Source organism: Rousettus aegyptiacus, unplaced genomic scaffold (assembly GCF_014176215.1).
Source record: "Rousettus aegyptiacus isolate mRouAeg1 unplaced genomic scaffold, mRouAeg1.p scaffold_m13_p_9, whole genome shotgun sequence".
Classification (NCBI taxonomy): domain Eukaryota; kingdom Metazoa; phylum Chordata; class Mammalia; order Chiroptera; family Pteropodidae; genus Rousettus; species Rousettus aegyptiacus.
The window spans coordinates 45,255,244-45,277,627 of NW_023416312.1; the positions used below are offsets into that span (position 1 = coordinate 45,255,244).

The window sequence follows — 22,384 nt, forward strand, 5'->3', positions numbered from 1 at the left end:
CATTTTGTCCTTAAGGAAAATGCTTTTAGCCTTTCCTCATTGAGTATGATGTTAACTGTACGTTTGTCATATGTGGCCTTTATTATGTTGAGATATGTTCTTTCTATTCCCACTTTGCTGAGAGTGTTTATCATAAATGGATGCTGGATATTGTCGAATGCTTTTTCTGCGTCTGTTGATATGATCATATGATTTTTTATCTTTTGATTTGTTAATGTAGTGTATCATTATTTGATTTGCAAATATTGTACCAACCTTGCATCCTAGGAATAAATCCAACTTGATCATGGAGTATGATATATTTAATGTATTGCTGAATTTTGTTTGCTAATATTTTGTTGAGGATTTTTGCATCAATGTTCATAAGAGATATCAACCTTTACTTTTCTTTTTTTTTTAATGTCTTTGGTTTTGGAATCAAGATAATGGTGGCCTCATAAAAGTAGTTAGGGATCCCTCCCTCTTTTTGAAATTTTTGAATAGTTTGAGAAGAATAGGTTTTAATTCTTCTTTGAATGTTTGATGAAATTCACCGATGAAGCCATCTAGTCCAGAACTTTTGTTCTTTTGGAAGGTTTTTGATTACTGATTCTATTTCATTGGTGGTAATGAGTTAGTTCAGATTTTCTGTTTCTACTTGACTCAGGCTTGGGAGATTTAATGTTTCTAGGAACGTGACCATTTCTTCCAGATTTTCCAATTTGTTGGCATATAATTGCTTGTAATATTTTCTTATGATCCATTGTATTTCTGTGGAGTCCGTGGTTATATCTCCTGTTTCATTTCTGATTTTATTTATTTGAGTCCTCTCAATATTTTCCTTGAAGAGTGTGGCTAAAGGTCTGTCAACTTTGTTTATCCTTTCAAAGAACCATCTCTTGGTTTCATTAATCTTTTTTATTGTTTTTCTAGACTCTATTTCATTTGTTTCTGATCCAATCTTTATTATTTCTTTCCTTCTATTCACTTTGAGCTTTGTTTGCTGTTCTTTTTCTCGTTCTTTTAATTGTAAGGTTAGATTGTTTAGTTGAGCTTTCTCTTGTTTCTTGGATAGGCCTGTATAAATGGATTTTCCTCTTAGGACTGCTTTCACTGTGTCGCATAGATTTTGAGTCATTATGTTTTCATTTTCATTTGTCTCTAGGTATCTTTTGATTTCTTCCTTGATCTCATCAATAACCCATTCATTGTTTGGTAGCCTGTTATTTAGCCTCCATGTGCTTGTGTATTTTCCAGTTTTTTTCTTGTATTTGATATCTAGTTTCATACCATTGTGATCAGAGAAGACGATTGATATGATTTCAGTCTTAAATTTATTGAGATTTGATTTGTATCCTAACAAGTAGTCTATCCTTGAAAATGATCCATGTGCATTTGAGAAAAATGTATATTTTGCTGCTTTGGGGTAAAATGCTCTGAAAATATCTATTAAATCCATGTGTTCTAGTGTGTCTTCTAGGCCCATTGTTTCATTGTTGATTCTTTGCCTGGAAGATCTGTCCATAGGTGTCAATGGGGTGTTAACGTCTCCTACTATGAGTGTATTACTATTGATCTCTCCTTTTATGTCAATAATTGCTTTATGTATGTAGGTGCTCCTATGTTGGGTGCATATATGTTTACTAGGCTTATGTCCTCTTGATTTATTGCTCTCTTTATCATTATGTAATGCCTTTTTTGTCTCTTATTATAGACTTTGCTTTAAAGTCTATTTTATTTGATATTAGTAGTGCTACCCTGGCTTTTTTTTTTTTCATTTCCACTTGTATGAAATATCTTTTTCCACTCCTTTTGCTTCAGTCTGTGAGTGTCATTTGATCTGAAGTGGGTCTCTTATAGGCAGCATATGCATGGGTCTTATTTTCTTATCCATTCCACTACCCTATGTCTTTTGACTGGAACATTTAATACATTTACATTTAAAGTGATTACTGATAGGTACGTTATTACTGCCATTTTATTATTCATATTTGTTATTGCTATTTTCTTGTATACCCCTTCTCTTTTTACAGAAGACCCTTTAACATTTCTTGTAATACTGGCTCGTTGGTGATGAATTCCTTAACCTTTTTCCTGTTTAGGAAGCTCTTTTTCTCACCTTCCATTTTAATAGAAAGCCTTTCTGCCTTTCTGGGTAGAGTATTTATGATTGTAGATTCTTTTTTCTTCTTCTTTTTTTTCTTTTTTTTTTCATAACTTTGAATATTTCTTGCCATTCCTTTCTGGCCTGCAAAGTTTCCATTGAAAAGTCAGTAGACATTCTTATGGGGGTACCCTCGTAAATAACTAGCTTCCTTTTTCTTTGCTATTTTTAAGGTTCTCCCTTTGTCTTTGACCTTTGGCGTTTTAATTATGGTATGTCTTGGTATAGGTCTGTTTGAATTCCTCTTGTTTGAGACTCTTTGTGCTTCCTGAATTTGTATGTCTAATTCCTTTGGCAGGTTAGGGAAATTTTCTGTCATTATTTCTCCAAATAGATTCCCAATCCCTTGCTCTCTCTCTTCCTCTTCAGGTATTCCTATGATCCAGATATTTTTAAGCTTCATGTTGTCCCAGAGGTCTCTTCAACTCTCCTTATTTTTTTAATCTTTTTTTTTTCTTTTTATTGTTCCAATTTGGTATATTTTGTTACCTTATCTCCCAATTTGCTGATTTGATCTTCTGCTTCATCCAATCTCTTTTTGAATCCTTCTAGTGTATTCTTGATTTCAGGTATTGTATTCCTCATTTCTGTCTGGTTCTTTTTTTATGATTTGTACGTCCTTTTTTATGCTTGCTATCTCTCTTTTGAGGTTCACATTGTGCTCCTCTGATCTCCCCTTATAACCATTATTTTGAACTCTGTCTCTGGTAGGTTGCTTGCCTCCATTTCATTTAGCTTATTTTCTGGAGTTTTCTCCTCTTCTTTCATTTGTGGCATGTTTCTTTGTTTTTCTCATTTCGTTAGCCTCTCTGTGTTCGTTTCTATGTGTCAGGAATATTTGTTTTGTCTCTCACCCTTGGCCAGATGGCTTAAGAAGAAAGGTGGCCCAGTGGCGCACTCTCCCTGATCACTTATGTCGGAGGCTCTGGATGTGATCTTTGTGTGGGTTGTGTGTGATCTGTTGTCGTCAAGCCTTTATTGTTGTTAGTAGATCAGTGGATGGGATTAATGCTCAGGCTGACTAATTGTGGAAACTGGCTACACCCACAGGGTAAGAGTTTTTGTGTGAGGGTTGATCCCACTGAGTGATTTGCTCTAGCAGGCTTATGTACTTGTTGCAACCACACTTTGTGTGTATCACTAATGGGACTAGTCAGGAGTTGCTCTATTGCGGTCTGGTGCCAGCCTCCAGATGAGTTGCTTTTGTGGCACTTTGGAAGGGCCTCCCCCATAGGCCAAGGTCGGCTGCTGCTTTTAATTGCTCGGGGCTATCCGATGAGAACTACAAGCAATCCGCAGATGCTTGTCGCCTATGCTGGATCTATAGGTAAGTCGGCAAGACAACGCTGTAGGCAGTGGTCAGTTATCCTCACTGTCTCTGACCTATGGCAGTTTAACAGAGGGACCAATATTCCTCAAGGCACTGCCTGTCAGTTGACTGCAAGTCTGTGAAACTGGAAGAGCCTCTGGATGATACGCGTGTTGAGTGGCGCAGGGACCCCGGGGGTCTCCTGGGTCTATTGAGTAAATTTCCCCCCGCCACTGCAATGTCAGTTTACATGCCAACGTTGTCTCTGTGGCTCGCTGTACAAGTTTCCACTTGTAGCAAGGTCATCTGCTGCCCACCTTGAGTCTAAATGCGCAACCCCAGGGCAGGGGCAACTGCCTATCAAAGTTCAGTGGGCACTTTGTGTATTGGATGGGGCAGGAGCTCAAGGAGTCAAGGGCCTTCAGGCCAATACTGACTCCTACAATCCCCTCAAGATATATTGTAACTCGTATAGGTAGCAGCGGTCTGTCTACAACTGTTGTCCTTGAAATTCACTACTGCCTTAGTTAAGGTCTGTTGCCTGTGCTGACTGCAGAACCCCAGAGCCAAGCAGGGCACAAGAGGCTGCTTATCAATGGGCTGCAGGCACTTTGTGGCTTGGGTGAAGTGGGATCTCAAGGAGACAGGGTCCATCTGGCCAACATAGCCTCAGTTTTGCTGCAACTTCTGTGCCTGGGTGTTCCTGCTGTAGTCACAGATCACCGTACAACCAGCTGCCATCTAGGACAGTCCCACAGACCCCTGCTCTCCCTGGACACAATATTGCAACTCTTGCAGGCAGAAAAGGCCTGCCTGCAGCTGATTTCCTTGCAGTGTCTGCCCTGTGCTAGCTAAAGCTTGTTGCCTGTGTAGATTAAGAGTTCAGGGGAGGGAGCAGGCTGTGGCAGTTCACTGACAATGGGCCTCCTGGAGCAGTTTGGGGGTAGAGTGGGGCAGGGTCTCAGAGAGACTTTGACAGTCAGATCAATACAGCCTCAGTCTTGCCACAACTTTCATAACTGTTCATTCCTGCAGAAGATCCAGATCACAGCAAGACCAGCTGCTGTCTGGGACTGGTCCGCAGATCCTCAATATTCACCCAAGTTTGTGTTAGCAACAGTGATCTGCCTGACCCTATCTCGGAAATGCAGCTCACAGAGCTGGCCACCTGCTGGGAATCACAGCAGGGTTTGGCAGCTATCCAGCAACGAAGGCTCCAGGCAATCTGCAGATTGTGTTGGGCAGGCTGATTCTCTCTGACCAGGGCTTCCTAATGGCTCTGTGGGAAGGGTTTGTAGATTTCCCAGTAGGGGGAGCAAACTAAGGCACAATGGTGGCTGACCTTCCAGACCTCGTTCTGGAACCAGGTAATGCAGACTTTCTCAGAATGAATCCCACGCAAGCCTCTGACCCACTGCCAGTGTCCTGAGTATGTCCGCACGTCAGAAAGCCTGTGTGTGGGTCCTTCAAAGGGAGTCTAGGAATTCAGTCTCCTTCCGTCTCACCCAGACGACTAGAATCCCATCTGGTTTCTATAGTCAGGTATTGGAATTTCCTCTTCCCTGTGCGGGAGAGCCCCTACATGAGACAAGGACCCCCCACTTCTTCAGGAGAGCCTCTGCAGCCTCACTCTCCTCAGGGATCCTCCACCACCCGCGGGTGCGGGTTCAGCTAGATTTGTGACTTTGCCCCTCCTACTGGCTTCATTTTAGATGTAGCTCCTTTATATTTTCAGTGTAGGTGTTGTTATCACCGGGACTTCAGGCGATTCTTAATGCTGATTATTTTATAATTTGGTTGTAATTTCCATGCAGACTTTGGAGGAGACAAACCCCGATTTTACCTAGTCCACTATCTTACCCCCTCTCTCCGAATTGATTTCTCTTTTAAAAACACACACACAACATTATTTAATATATTCATTGGTTTAGATTTACCCACATATTTACCACATTTTTTTTTGTTTTGTTTTGTCATTTATTTGTCATTACCGTTAGTAAGTAAGGGGCAGATCCTTTATTTTTTGTTAAATTTATTGAGGTAACATTAGTTAATAAAATTATGTAGGTTTCAAGTGTACAGTTCAATAATACATCATATGTATATTGCATTGTGTGTTCACCACCGAAAGTTAAATTTCCTTGTCACCATACATCTGTTTTATTCAGGTAAATTAGTATATAACATCACATAAGTTTCCGATGTACAATATTATAATTCGAAATCTGCATACACTACAAAATGACCACCAGCAAAAGTCTATTTACTGTCTTTCACCATACACTTGACCCCCCTTTACTCATTTTTCCCATCCCCCTAATCCCTTTTTCTCTGGTAATCACCATTCTGTTGTCCGTATCTATGAATTTTTTGTTGTCATTGTTTTGTTTGTTCATTTGTCCGTTTTAGATTCAACATGAGTGATGTCATATAATATTTGTCTTTCTCCACCTGACATATTTCACTTAGCATAATAGTGTCAAGATCCATCCATGTCGTCAAAAATTGCAAGCTTTTATTCTTTCTTTTTTTTTTTAAATTTATTGCGGTGACATTGGTTAATAAAATTAATATAGATTTTCAAGTGTACAATTCAATAGCACATCATCTGCCTATTGTGTGTTCACCACTCAAAGTCAAATCTTCTGTCACTGTATATTTGACCTCCTTTACCTTTACCTATTTCCCCCTTCCCACCTTTCTCTCTGATAACCACTAAGCTGTAGTCTGTGTCTATGGGTTTTTGTTTGTTGTCTTGTTCAATTGCTGCTTTTAGTTTTATATAGCACATATGAGCGAAATCATTGGTTCTCAACCCTTTCCGTCTGACTTATTTCACTTAGCATGATAATCCCAAGTTCCATCCATGCTGTTGCAAATGGCAGTACTTCATCTTTTCTTTTGGCTGAGTAATATTCCTTTATATGTGTATACATCTTCTTTATCCAATCATCTATCAAAGGGCACTTCAGTTTCCATGTCTTGACCACTGCAAATAATGCTGCAGTGAACATTGGGGTACATGTATGATGTTAATTGTTGATTTGTCATGTACGGCCTTTATTATGTTGATGAACATTCCCTTTCTACCCACTTTGTTGGGAGTTTTTGTCAGAAATGGATATTTTATTTTGTTACATGCTTTTTCTTGTTATTAATGACATTTCTCTTCAGTTTAAATAAGTCCCTTTAACATTTCTTGTAAACCTCTTTTAGTGGTGATGAAAATTTTAGACTTTTGCTAATCTTGAAAACTGAATCTCTCCTTCAATTCTGAATGATAACCTTGCCAAGTAAAGTATTCTTAGGTTGGAGTTTTTCCTTTCAGCACTTTCTGTATGTCATGCCATTCTCTTCTGGCCTGCAAAGTTTCCACTGAAAAATCTGCTGATACCCTTATGTGGTTTTCCTTGTATATAGCAATTTATTTTTCTCTTGCTGCTTTTAACATTCTTTCTTTGTCTTTAATATTTGCCATTTTAACTATAATGTTTCTTAATGTGGATCTCTATGGGTTCATCTTCTTTGGAAATCTTCTGGTTTCCTGGACCCAGACATTTGTTTCATTCCCCAGACTAGGAAAGTTTGCAGCCATTATTTCTTCAAATAACTCCTCTGTGTCTTTCTTGCTCTCTCCTCCTTCCGGGACCCCTGTAATACAAATGTTATTCTTCTTGATGTTGCCCCAAGGGTTGTTTAAGATAGCTTCATGTTTTTAAGTTCTTTTATCTTTCACATGTTCTTTCTGGGTTAGTTTCACTGCTTTGTCTTCCAACTTGCTGATTTGTTCTGTTGCTTCATCCAGTCTGCTATAGAACCCCTCCTGTGTATTTTTTTCAGTTTATTGATTGTAATTTCAGCTCTGTAACTTCTGTTTGGAACTTTCTTATATTTTCTAACTGTCAAAGATCTTTGTTTTTCCATTCTACCACATTCAGTGAACATTTGTATGACCATTATTTTGAGCTCTCTGTTAGGTAGATTGCTTATCTCCATTCCATTAATGTCTTTTTCTGATGTTTTGTCTTGATCTTTGGTTTGGCACCTATCTTTTGTATCCTTATTTTGGCTAACTCTTTGTGTTTGTTCTATGTATCAGGCAAATCAACTATATTTCCTAGTATTGAAGGAGCAGCCTTGCATACAAGATATCACATGGGGCCCAGAAGCATTATCCCCCTGGCCACCAGAGCTAGTCATTCAAGGGTCAACCCCTGTGTAGCTACACTCACCTGCCTATTGTGGCAGGGCTGCAGCTGTGGTTGTGCCATGAGAGTTGCCAGGCCACTCACCTATACTGACTGACACACAGCTGCCGGGATGTGGGGGTCAGTGGGGCTCTCAGCAGGGCACTACTACCAGCACAAGCAGATTAGAAGGAGCGTTCCAAAATGGCATCCACCAGCACTGGCATTAGCATGGTAGTATGAGATCACAAAAATGGTGCCTACCAGTGCCTCCTTCCTTGGAGAAAGAACCAACAGTTTCTTGTCTCTCCAGCATATGCTTTAAGTTTAGTAAGTGAGTTTCTTTCACATATGATCTAGGCAGTTTTTAAAATGATATTTTTGCACTTGGTTCCTGGGTGAGTCTGTGCAAGCCTGTTATGAGTGGGTTTTCTGTTCTCTACAGTTACATGGTTTTCTGGGACATACTCCTCATTGGTTTTCATAGCCAAGGATTTGGGGGATTCATCTCTCCTGTGCAGAATCTAAGGGTCGAGGTACCTGATCTGAAGCACAAACCCCTTGTTCCTTAAGGAAAAGGTCTGTATTTTGAGATCCCTCCCAAGTTCAGATCTCTAGACCTGGAGTGGGAGGTTTTTCATTTTTGTTGTTGTTTGTTTGTTTGTTTTGATGAGACCATGTCTCTGCTTCTCTTATCCATCTCAGTATTGACCTTTTACCCTTTGTGTAGGGGCTCAGTTTCTGGCTTCCGAATAGTCTTTATAAACACCTTACCAGATCATTCCTGCACTTAAGATGATTTAAAAAAATATATATTAGTATTTTTAGTTGTTTTTAACAGGAGGATTGATGAGGATTCTTATTTCTGCCATACTGCTGGAAAAGTAATTCAGCTATTTTTTTGAAGTTGTTTTTTTTTGTTGTTTTTGTTGTTTATTTTGTTTGTTTTTGCCTCTAGCTCCCCATATATACTGCACCACCTCTCCAGTCTAAATACATTGAAGAGCGGCCAGGTAATTTACAAATGGGCTTTGCCTCCATCCGTACTACAACTGGTCATTATATTGGCTTGTGCAAGGTAAGTCAATTCTAATAATTATTTGGTATTAGAGGTTTCTAGTTTGTATTACATACCAATTGTGCCAGTTACCCATTGGCATGTAACAAACTACCCCCAAACTTAGTGGTTTAAACAGTAACCATTTTATTTATATGTCATGATTTTTGTGAATCAGGAATTTAATCAGAGTTTAGACAGGTGATTCTTCTGTTGCATGTGGTGTTGTTGACAGAGGTCACTCAGTGGTATTTATCAGGTGAATGGGCTAATCTAGAGGGTCCAAGATAGCTTCATTTTCATCCCTGGCAACATGTCACAGATGCTAGAAGGTTGAGCTCACCTGGGAATGTTGACCAAAGTACCTCCACATGTCCTCTCAGGGAAGGTGGCTAAATAACTTACATGGGCAGTTCAGGGCTCCTAAAGAAAATGTTATAAGAGGCCTTAGGCAGAACTTCCCAAGCTTCTTACCTATCTTCAAGCGTCCAAGAAAGTCACTTCTTTGGTTAAACCAAGTCATTAAGGCCAACCCCATTTTAAAAGGAGGGAAAATAGATGCCACTTCATAATACGAGTAGCTGCAAAAAAAATTGTGGACATGTTTAATTTACTATACTCCTACTGCATAGATTAAAGTAGTTTAGCAAGCATGTATGTTACTTAGCATGTACAAAACATTGTTTGGCCTTTTATATGAAGGTCTAGAATTACGAATTGTTCCTTATTTGACCAAGCAAAATGTTCACTTTTTTTGTTTACCTCATGAGACCATTTTGAACATAGTCAGCTATTGGGCAACATAGCATTCACCTTATTTTAATACTTAGTCTTCAGTCAGCATTATCCAGCAGCAAAGGGGTAGAATAAGCTGATAGTAATATTGCTGTTTCATTATATCACATCAACAAAGGTTGCCATCAACATCTCCAATGTCAGTGTAATAATGGTAATGCTGGTACCATTGTTTTCATCATTCTGACCTAATAACTACACAGATTTTCTTCAAGTCTAGCTTATCCAGTTGTGAACCTTTATGCTTTTTTTTCTAATTCATTCTTTAATAAAAAATTCTAATGATATGAATTACCAAATCTGTGAACTTCGATCATTCCAGATATATCAAACATCTAATGAACATACGGTGTTATTTTTTTTTAATTTTGCCTGTCAGATAATTCTAATTGTACTAGTTGCACTACATACACGCTCTTAATAGTTTGATCTCTGAGGAAAATATTTTAACTAATTAGGGTCTGAATCATGTCCCTCAGGCTATATGCCAACAGCTGGATGATTCACACTTATGTCTCCTGAGACATAATTTTCCTAGTGTTCTCAAAGTTGTTTTCAATTAGGTAAGTTGTTTCCAAGAGATCCCTAAATTGCTGTTGTTACCGTCACCCAGTTTAAGACTGAAAGAACTTTATGTTCTGTTAATATGATAAAATGAATAGGTTGAAAAAGGGCACTTTCAGATGCATTTTATCTTCAATGTAAACAATGTTTCCTCTCTAATTTTCCTCTAAAAACCTAATATATTCTTTAAAAATCACTTTTGACTCAAATAACATTCTACATTAACCTTAGAATCATGTAGGGTGGATTCAGTTTCTACTCCTACTTCTTAATGATGTGAAATTTTGGTAGCAGTGACCTCTAGTAAAAGTAAATTTCTAAACACAGGTAAGGAAAATTTCCCTAAAGAAGTGACTGGTTTTCTTCCTCAAAAGTTGCATTATTCCCAATCAACTGGTCAATAGGTATTTTATGAAGGTAAAATTTTCTCAAGAGACAATCCCTAAAGAGAAGTAGCTCAGTTGCTATGCTTGCTTGTACACTTGAAACCTTGATGACCAGGATGAACCTCTACATGTCTGATCACCATTAACATATCTGAGACAAAGTTACTAATACCAGGATCTCAATGGCAAAAACTTATTTCTTTCCTTTCTAATATACTCATTTTTATTTTCTTTGCTTTGCTTTGAAAATCTCTTTTGATATTTTTGTCCCATGATTTGCTAGCAGCTAGTTCAGAGAAGCAGACCATATATTTGGATTGTGTTTTCTGGTTCCTTCAATAGGGTACAACATGTCTGTGGGCTATTACTATGGATAAATCATTTCATGCCTTCATTTTTCTTCTGGTGTAATTGAGATAGAACCGATCACTCAATAAATATGTGTAACAATACTTCTTGCATTAAAATAAATTAGTTAGAAACAGGTAAAAGGGAAAAAAATTGGTTTAAAGCTTTATTCCCTCCAATGGGTTCATTTAATCTTGATTTGTAGGGAATTTATGTTCCTATTTAAAAACAAGATGAACATTAGCCTGTGTAAGATGATTTCTATCCTGAGATAAATGTCTCTTTTAAATTATTTTCTCATTTTAATGAACATTTTTTTTTTTAAAAAAAAAGGGAGATGATAAAGAATTTTTCTTTAGGCTTCTTGTTATTGTTTTCTCCACAAATCATTTTGTTGTTGCTGCTGCATCTTTATTGATCAGATGTTGCTTCTTCTAAGCTGAAATGTACCTCTCTTCATGCTTTATTTAAATTCTGTTGATTTTCTAGGCCATTGTAAAATAAGATGATAAATTTTTGTATTCCTGAAATAACTTTTACATGAGCTACTTTGATTATTTTATAGGCATTACCCAGTTTTATGAGGAAAATAGTAAACAAGTATTATCTATGTTGAATAGAATAAAAAGCAAGAAATAAAAAGAAGCTAAGTTCCGCAAGTATCCTCATAGTGAATAAATAGGAAAGCTAGATTTAGTTTTGGGTGTAATGCTAAGTCAACGTTTTAATATAATCTCAGAGATGTGGATGATTAATCTAATTATCAACATCTTCAACAATGCAGATGTCCTTTTTTGCCCCTTTTTGCTTAGGGTGTTTATATCTTTGTGAAAAATGGGATAATGGATACAGTACAATTTGGAAAAGGTAAGTGAGTAAAAACCACTCATTATTAGGAATGTTCTATTGTCTTTTTTACTTGAAAGGTTTAAATGTGAGAAAAATAAACATGGTATGTTAGCTATTATCCTGTTTTATTAAATGAGAAGATATTCTGTGTAGCAACTTATGATAATAACAAAGCAATAGTATATTATTTATTTAGCTATTATTATATGCTAAGGCACTATGATAAGCATTTTAAATAATTTAATTTTATAGCAATTTTTGTTACTGTTGGTATTATAATTATTCTCATTTTACAGATGAAGAAACTGGGATTTAGAAAGATTAAATAGGTTGCCAGGGTCACTTAATAAGCGACAAGCACCTGGATCAAATCGAGATCTGTTTTATATTATATACTCACAAAGCATAAATTAGAAATAAGTTTCCATTGTTCTCAATTAGATTAAATAAGTTTTACTTACTGTTAAAATATATAGTTTTTTTCCTATTGATTGCTGGGAAACACTATACCAATCAGCTACCCTAGAATATTTAAGTTAATGTTGGAAAGCAATTGTATTTAAGTCTTTAGTTTGGTAATGATGTTTGGCAGCAGATATAACTTCCTAATATTAATGGCCTGAGCCAGTAGTCAAAATAAATGTGTATATAGAGGACACAAAGATCAGGTAAAATTTTAAATGTCTCCATGATGTTGATGACCTGTATATGTATTATCATTATTTAATGTATGTAAGAATTAATCCAAATTATATTCCTCATCAATCTTTAGGGATATTTGTCATCAATCTTTAGGGATATTAAATAAGCGATTGCCATTAAATAATTAACTATAATAGAGGAGTGTATTTGTGGACTGCATGGAAACAGAAACGATTTAAATATATTTAAAAAACAAAAACAAAAAACAAAAACAAGAAATCTGTACTCTGCCCACTCTCCATCTACTTTTTGTCTAGGCTCACTTCTCATCCTGATCATTGGTTTTAACCAAGACCAATGGCTACTCTGAGGTTACAAACAGGGTCTAGTGGCTGTATGTATCCCTAACTATTATTTAGAGTTCCCTAAAAAAATATCTATTTCAATTCTTACCAGATCCTACCATTGTTTGAGCAGTTAAGTCCAGAAGCATTTCCATTATAGGAATATAATGCATACGTAATCAAGAATTTACCTTATAGTAATCCATATTAAAGTGTGCACTCTAGCATCATATTTCATTGAAAAGTAGTAACTGCTTGTATTATTAAGAAAACAGATATCAGGAAATCAGCTATGGAAGGAAGATTTTATTTTGGAACCAGTAACTATTTTAACTAGCTTTTTAAGTTGCTGCTCAAGCCATTATTTTGAACAGTGTTTAAATCATCTGCTATTTTCTTAACAAATCTCTAATTTTTTTGCATCATAACTATATAGAATGTCCAGTTGTAGTAAATCATTTATGTTATATTAATTTTTAACTGATTTCTTGAGATGCATATGTTTATCTGAAGAATCCACCACGAGATTTTCTTCCGAAAATTGGAGTGATTACAGTTTCAGGATTGGCAGGCTTGGTTTCAGCAAGAAAAGGTAGAGTTTAAAAAAAATAAATTCTCTCTTTTAATTCCATTGTATTAATGAATTTTACTGTCACGGGAAATCCTTATATCCTTTATTGAATATTATTAGGATAGGTTATGGTAAAATATTTAGATTCTATAGTACAGCATGCTTACTTTTATTAACAACTTTTCGTGTTTTCAAAAATATAGTTATTCCAAAAGATGTTCAACATTATTAGTTATTAGAAATGCAAATGAAAACCACAATGAGATACCATTACACAACTATTAAAATGTCTAAAATTTAAAAGAGTAAACATACCAGGTGTAGTTGAGAATGTAGAGAACTGAAACTTTCGTACACTGCTGGTGGAGATACAAAATGGTAGTTATTATGGAAAATAGTTGGACAACAGTTTGTTTTAAAGTTAAAAATATATTTACCATGAGACCCAGTAATCCTACTTCTGGGTATTTACCCTGGAGAAATGAAAAACCTATACACAAATGTTAATAGCAACTCTATTCATAATAGCCAAAAGCTGGAAATGACCTTAATGTCTTTAACAATAAACTAAAACTGTGGCACATCTGTACAAAGGAATACTACTCAGCAATAAAAGGAGTGAACCATTGACATACGCAATGATCTTGATGAATCTATGTTAAAGAAACCAGTCTTTAAAAGTTACATATTGTATGATTTTGTTTATATGACTTTCTCAAAAAGGCAAAACTATTGTGACAAAGAACAGGTCAGTGGTTCCCAAGAGTTGGGAGTAGGAAGATGTGACTACAAAAGGATAACATGAGATGTTTCTAGGAGCAATAGAACTGTACCATATTCTGATTGTAGTGGTGGTTACATGATTCTATACATATATTAAAATTGGTAGAGTTGTTTACCAAAATGGTTGAATTTCTTGTATGATCATTTAAAAATAAAATTTTAAAAATATATAGCTGGTCCTATTAAAATTGGAATTTATCATTTTGTTTCTCATTTTCTAGATAACTTTTTAAAGGATCTTAAGAGTTTCTAGCTATCAAAAAAAAGATCTTGAGAATTTTACATTAACGTTAAAATGTGTACTAACCACTCAAGCTACTTTTCCCCACTTAGTCATGACAACCCATATTCTAGGGGCTATATTAAGGATTTGAGACACAGATACTGACATCTCAGAAAAATCTGTATTCCTTCTTGGTCTCATCCTGAACAAAATTGCTGGAACTGATATCAACCAACTCAGAATGGAGTTTAGAAAAAAAGACAACTCACTCACTGCTCTCATTTAGCACATGAGAGTCAATATATTAACTTCTTTTCTCCCTCTTTTCACTCTGTATCTCTACCAACTTTGTCCTTCCTTCCCACTATAACACTTGTGTAGAGGGTCCCCAAGACCACCTCCAAGTTTGACAGTTAACTAAGAAGACTCAGGAACTCAGCCTATAGTCATATTCTTGGCTAAAGTTTATATCAGTGAAAGGATGCAAAGTAAAATCAGCAAAGGGAAAAGGCACAAGAGACAAAGCTTAGGGGAAACCAGGCGCCAGCTTCTACGAGTCCTCTCCCAGTAGAGTCATATAAAATGCACTTAAGTCCTCCACTAATGATTTGTGACAATATGGATGAGATATCAACCAAGGAGGCTCATTTGAGACTCAAGTTACCAAGGTTATTTCTGGGGACTGGTCATGTAAGCGCTGTTTGTCTAACATCTACCAAATTTCCATACTTCCAGAAGTAAAGTAATTGTTGAGCATAAACCACATTACTTGCACAAACAGTTTAGGCACAGAGCACCACTCTTATCAATCAGGGAATGTTTTCTATCAGTGTAGGGAACTGCTTACCAGTCAAATTCCCAGATAGCTAAGGGCCAGCTTTGCAAGCAGGCCTTTCTACCAATGGCAGTCTCAGGCATACTATGTTAACTCTTTCTGCACACCATTAAATAACTCTTTTATAAGCATGTAATGAATTGTATATTTTTGCCCATCATCCACCTCTGGTTATGGAAATCTTTGATGCTTAGTTAAGACATTTTTCGAAAGGAATTATCTCACTTTACCTGTAATTATTCAGTTATTATTTCAGCAGGCATTATTACTTCCTCTCCTCAGCCAAGCCCTTGCTAAGCTGATACAGTTTTCTCATAAGTAGCCATTTTGGTTACATTCAACAACTCAGTTCCTAGTCATTGTTCCCAAACTAAATTACATGAGGTTGGAAGTCACAGCTCTGAACCGGTCTGGAATCTGATATCAGATAACTTTGTGGTTGGTTTGCCCAGTCCTTAAAGTAGCTTCAACTCTAGTACACCTAATCAGATACGAAACCTCTGTATATTATAAGAACATTCCAATATTCTAACTCTAGCATATGTATCTCATTTCAATAGACCTTAAACTTCCTATAGCTAACTAATAGCTCCTTATATCCCATTTTTTTTCTAACACCATGAACAACTTATACATTATAAATTTTTTATTAGGAAAAAAATTAAAAACTAAGATTACCATATGTAACAATAAGACTTCAAAGAATCTTGAAGGAAATTGGCCAAAACATATTACTTAATTCTCAGTGAGAAACTCACAATCCACTTATAAGAGAAAATGTTCTTTAGGTCATTCACAGTATCTCCAAATATCAGAGCTAGAATAATGTCGCCCAGTGTTTTTCAAACTGAGGATCTTAACCTATTAGTAGATAGTGAAATAAACATAGTAGATCTCAGGAAGCATTTTATTAAAAATAAAATAGAGAATAGTAAATATGCTGTTTTGTATTCAGTATGGATAAATATCATGAAACATTTCAATGGGGGGAGGGACAGCGGGAGGGAGGGAGGATGAGTGTGTGTGATAGGTCATAGCTCAATGTAAATTTTGTTCTTTAATGTTAATCATAGAAAAGTTTGAAAGTTCTTGGCTTAGTCTAACCCTGTTATGCTACGGATAGAGGTCCAGAGAAAGGAAATCACTCAGTGATATATATATAGTAAATATAGTATATAGTACATAGTAAATATGGCTGTATCTAGAGCCCTTTCCTGGTTATTAGATTAGGGTTATTGAACCCAAATGAAATATAATTTACCGTAAACTGGCCTTTCATGTCAAGTAAGGAAGGGCGAATATAAGTCTTTTTAATATTTAAAATGATACATCAAGGAAAAACCGCCACCTTCCCATTTTAGGAATAGCACAATTAGGGGAGTTTGGCTGAGTCAAGGAAATCTATATCAAGAGATTTCATGTCAGTACAGTCAAGAGCCAAACTATAGATACTAAAGTAATAGTGATCAGGACTAGAGTAAAGGAGCAACCTAGAATATGTTTTAATATACCTATATCTTCTTTCCCAGTACCACAAAATCTAGTCTCTAGCTGAAGAAAAACTAAACTAGAGATTGAAACAGTGTACCTACCACCTCACACAAACTCAGTCTATTGTAGACGAGACTGTAGAAGGCCTCTTTACCAATAAGTTAAACCAGACAGAGAAATTTCTTTCTCTCTCTCTCATTATTTTAACCTTCCCTAAATTGTAAAGTTGCCTGCAAGCATCGCCAGGTTTTTTTCACATTAATCTTTATTGATATATCAGATAGGTACTTCATATTTAAGGATTATAAGGGCTGTTCCAGAGAATAAAAGTACTTATCCCAATTAAAAATTCCATCATCTAATTGCTCAAATCATATTTACAGAGTCTAGGTACCCAGACAAGACTTTAAAGTACATATGGTTTTGAACCAACAGTCTGTTGGAACTAGGCTGTGTTTTTAGAGTGATGGGTTTCAAACTATTCTGCACAACCTAGGGTTCCATTAAATCGTGTAGGGGGGTATGGGGAAAAGGGAAAAACCATACAGGCCGGGCTCAATACTGGGCTTCCTTCCCACAAGCTAACCAGAGTAGCTTCAGATTTATAGGTTTTACATGAAATTCCTAGCGAGACTCTATTTGTAAGATTTTTTTGAAGAGCATTTTGTGTCAAAAAAAGTTTGAAAGTGACCCTTCGTGCTTAGTTAAGACACTTTTAAAAGCAAATTAACTCACATTACTTGAAATTATTAAATTATTTTATATTCTAAATCAATAACATGAAGGAGTACCTTTTAAGTCTTTAGCCGTTTACTCAGTTGGATCTTTTATCTTCCTTAACACTTAATCAAAAAAGGATATATAAAGAAAGTCCATTTCAGTTTAACATGGTTTAGGACATGAAAAAGTGCCTAGTTTTAAAAAAGAAGAAATTATCAATCCCCTTTGTATCGGTAATTATCCTATTAGATTGAGAATACTTTTCTTAAATTGGATGTTACAACTCAGAGGTATTAATTGTATTGTGACCCTTAAGGACATTTTAGCTACCATCTTGATTGGTAGTATTATCCGAAAAGTAATTTAGCATAAGGTGAAGGCTTAAAGGGGAACAAAGAGAGTATTAAAATTATAAAAGCATCAAGTTTCTGGTAGCATCAGTTAAGAGTTTAATTGTTTAAATTTTATAGGTTCTAGACTTAAGAAAATTACTTATCCACTGGGACTGGCCACTTTAGGAGCAACTGTTTGTTACCCAGTTCAGTCAGTAATAATTGCAAAGGTAAGTTCTTTTTAAACAATAGTTAAATTTCATTATTTGTTTAAATTCTCAGTGTAATAATGTTGAAATGTTATACAGCACCTGCAAAATTTAATTTTCTGAGAAATATAGTTAGTAACAACTCATACGTGGGCAAAATCACATTAGCATCTCAGCATGCTAAATGCCATTCCTATCTATATGATCATCACAAAAATAGGATGAATTTGTTTAAATATAATTCAACAATATAAATGCCACATTGACGATTAAGATTAGAGAGACTTAATTAGAATTTATGGGACTAAATATCGCTGTATTGTAGAACTACATAAAATTCAATTTTTTTCCCCATTTTTTTAATGAAGTTTATTGGGGTAACATTGGTTAATACAATTATATAATTTTCAGGTGTACATTATAATTTGACATCTGTATATTATATAGTGTGTTTATCACCCTAAGTCCAGTTTCCTTCAGCTACCATATATTTGATCCCCTTTAACCATTTTACCCTCGCCCTCCCCCCCCCTATATTTAACTCCTTTAACTGTCTACCTACCCACTCCTCCCCCATCCCCTACACTCAGATAACCACTAGTCTATAGTCCAGATCCATGAGTCTCTGATTGTCCTGTTCATTTGTTGCTTTTAGGTTTCTATCCCATGTATAAATGATAGCACGTGATTTTCACCTTTTTCAATCTGGCTTATTTCACTTAGCATGATTATCTTGAGGTCCCTTCATGTTTTCACAAATGGCAGTATTTCATCTCTTCTTATAACTGAGTAATATTCCATTGGGTATATGTGCCACAGCTTCTTTAGCCAATCATCTATCGTTGGACACTTCAGTTGCTTGCATGTCTTTGCCACTGTGAATAGTGCTGTTATGAACATTGGTGTGCAAATATCTTTTCGGATATGGGTTTTCAAGTCTTTGGGGTAAATACCCAGTAGAGGGATTGCTGGATCATATGGTAGATCAATTCTTAGCTTTTGTTTATTTGTTTGTTTTTGAGGAAACTGCTTTCCATAGTGACTGTACCAATTTGCAGTCCCACCACCAGTGTATGAGGGTTCCTTTTTCTCTGCATCCTCTCCAACATTTGTTATTACTTGTCCTAGTAATTATAGCTATTCTAACTAGTGTGAGATGGTATCTCATTGTGGTTTTGATTTGCATTTCCCTAATAGCTAGCAATGTTGAGCATCTTTTCAAATATTTGTTGGCCATTTGTATGTCCTCTAGGGAGAAGTGTCCAGGTCCTCTGCCCATTTTTTTCATTAGAGCATTTGGTGGTGGTGGTGGTGGTGGTGGTGGTGGTTGTTGTTGAGTTGTATGAGTTCTTTATATATTTTAGACACTAGGCCCTTATAGAGATGTTACTTGCAAATATATTTTCCCATTTGGATGATTGTCTCTTTACCTTGTTGACAATTTCTTTCGCTGAGCAGAAGCTTTTTAGTTTGAGGTAGTTCCATTCATTTATTTTAGCTTTTACTTCCTTTGCTTTTGAGGTCAAATTCATAAAATCATCTTTAAGTCCAAGGTCCTTTAGTTTAGTTCCTATGTTTTTTTATATGCTTTTTGATGTTTCAGATCTTATATTCAGGTCCTTAATCTATTTTGACTTAATTTTGGTGTGTGGTGATAGACAATAGTGTAGTTTCATTTTGCAGGTGACTTTCCAGTTTTTCTAGCACCATTTATTGAAGAAGCTTTCCTTTCTCCACTGTACATTTTTGGCTTTTTTGTCAAAAATTATTTTCCCGTATAATAATGGGTTTACTTCTGGACTCTCGATTCTATTCCACTGGTCCGTGTGTCTCTTTTGTTGCTATTACCATGCCATTTGATTATTGTCGCTTTGTAGTTTAATGTGAAGTCAGGGAGAGTGATGCCTCCAGCTTTGTTCTTTTTTCTCAGAATGACTTTGGCAATTCAGGGTCTTTTGTGCTTCCATACAAATCTGATGATTTTTTGTTCTATTTCTTTAAAAATAGCCTATGGGATTTTGATGGGGATTGCATTAAATCTGTATAATGCTTTAGGTAATATGGTCATTTTAACTATGTTGATTCTTCCAATCTAAGAACACAGAATATTTTTCCATGTCTTTGTATCTTCTTCGATTTCTTTTAATAGGGTCTTCTGGTTTTCATTATATAGGTCCTTCACATATTTCGTTAAATTTATTCCTAGGTATTTTATTCTTTTTGTTGCAAATATAAAAGGAATTATTTTTTTCCACTTCTTTTTCTGACTCTTTATTATTAGAGTATAGGAGTGCTATGGATTTTCGAATGTTGATTTTGTATCCAGAGACTTTACTGTATTTGCTTATTGTTTCTAGTAGTGTTCTTGTGGAGTGTTTAGGCTTTTCTATAGAGAGAATCATATCATCCAAATATAGTGACAGTTTGACTTCTTTGTTTCCTATTTGGATGCCTTTTATATCTTTCTATTGTCTGATTGCACTTGCTAGAACCTCCAATGTTATCTTGAATAACAGTGGCGATAGCGGACAGCCTTGCCTTGTTCCTGATCTTAGAAGAAAGATTTTTAGTGTTTCACCATTAAGTATAATGTTGGCTGAGAGTTTGTCATTCATGGCCTTTATTATCTTGAGGTACTTCTATACCGATTTTGTGAAGTGTTTTGATCATAAATGGATGGCTGTATCTTGTCGGAGGCTTTTTCAGCCTCTATTGATATGATCTAATGATTCTTATTTTTTAATTTATTTATGTGATGTATCACATGAATTGATTTGCATATGTTGAACCATTCCTGTGCCCCTGGAATGAATCCCACTTGATTGTGATGTATAGTCTTCTTAATATGTTGCCATATTCAATGTGCTAGTGTCTTATTTAAGATTTTTGCATCTGTGTACTCGAGAGATATTGGTCTACAGTTTTCTTATTTTGATATCAGAATAATATTGGCCTTATAAAATGAGTTGGGAAGTATTGCCTCCTCTTAGATTTTTTGGAAGAGTTTAAAGAGATTAGGTATTAAATCTTCTTTGAACGTTTGGTAGAATGCACTGGTGAAGCCATCTGGTCCTGGACTTTTAGTTTTTGCTATGTTTTTGATGATTGTTTCAATTTTATACTGCTGATCAGCCTATTTAGGTTTTCCAGTTCTTCTTGATTCAGTCTAGGATGGTTGTATTTTTTTAAGTATTAGTCCATTTCTTCTAGGCTATTACATTTGGTGTTATAGACTTTTTCATAGTGTTCTTGTATGATCCTTTGTGTTTCCGCGATATCAGTTATAATTTCCCCTCTTTCATCCCTGCTTTTGTTTATTTGTCTTTTCTCTTTTTTCTTTATTGAGTCTAGCCAGGAGTTTGTCAATTTTGCTAACCTTCTCAAAGAACCAGCTCTTTGTTGCATTTATTTTTTATATTGTTTTTTTTGTTTGTTTTCAATTTCATTTATTTCTACTCTAATTTTGATTATTTATTTCCTTCTGCTGACTTAGGCTTCATTTGTTCTTCCTTTTTTGTTTTTGTTTTTGTTTTGTTTTTAAGATGAAGAGTTAAGTTGTTTATTTGGGCTCATTCCTGTTTTTGGAGATAGGCCTATAATGATATAAACTTTCCTCTTATGACCACTTTTGCCATGTCCCAAAAGTTTTGATATGTTATACTATCATTATCATTCATTTATAGGTCATCTCTTGATCTCTTTTTTTATTTCTTCTCTGACCCAGTTATTCTTCAGTAGCATATTGTTAAATCTCCATGTATTTGTGGTTCTTCCTGATTTCTTTTTGTAGTTGATCTCTAGTTTTAAAGCATAATGATCAGAGAATATGATTGGTATGATTTCAACCCTCTTATATTTATTGAGCCTATTTCTGTGTTCCTGTATGTGGTCATTCCTTGAGAATGTTCCATGGGCACTAGAGAAGAATGTATAAGCAGCTGTCTTGGGATGGAAAGCTCTGTAAATGTCTATTATGTCCAGTTGGTCTAATGTGGCATTTAAGGATGTTATTTCCTTATTGATTTTCTGTTCGGATGAACTGTCCATATCCGACAGTGGCTTATTTAGGTCCCCTACTATGATAGTGTTTTCATCTGTTTCTCCCTTTGGTTCTGTTAGTAATTGCTTTACATATTTCGGGGCTCCATGATTCAGAGTATAGGTATTAATAAGTGTTATGTCTTCTTGGTGCAAGATTCTCTTTATTATTATGAAGTGTCCCTCAGAATCTTTCTTTACCTTTTTTATTTTGAAGTCTATTTCGTCCAATAGTAGTACAGGTGCTCCCACTTTTCTCTGAATGCCATTTGCTTGACATATCATTTTCCACCCTTTCACTTTGAGTCTATATTTGTCTTTGGAGCTGAGTTGTGTCTCCTGGAGGCAGCATATGCTTGGGTTATTTTTTAATCCATTCTGCAACTCTTTGCCTTTTTATTGGTGAGTTCAGTCCATTTACATTTAGGGTGATTATTGAAATATAATCACCCTAAATGTAGTGAGGTCTTCTTACAGCCATTTTATCTTTTGCTTTCTGGTAGCTCATTGTTTCCATTGCTTCCAATCCTTGTGTTTCTGGGTCTTTTTGTTTGTTTG

General features: G+C 35.7%; 1 protein-coding gene across 3 annotated transcripts in view; it reads left to right on the top strand.

The window, feature by feature from the left end:
• Nucleotides 1-22,384, top strand: part of APOOL (apolipoprotein O like) — a 76,575-nt gene that overhangs the window by 42,403 nt on the left and 11,788 nt on the right. For all 3 annotated transcript variants that reach the window (XM_016136010.2, XM_016136012.2, XM_016136011.2), the window contains 4 exons: nt 8,598-8,717; nt 11,602-11,656; nt 13,118-13,216; nt 17,718-17,809. In XM_016136010.2, coding sequence (XP_015991496.1) covers nt 8,598-8,717; nt 11,602-11,656; nt 13,118-13,216; nt 17,718-17,809 — 366 coding nt within the window. The remainder of the gene's footprint in view (nt 1-8,597; nt 8,718-11,601; nt 11,657-13,117; nt 13,217-17,717; nt 17,810-22,384) is intronic.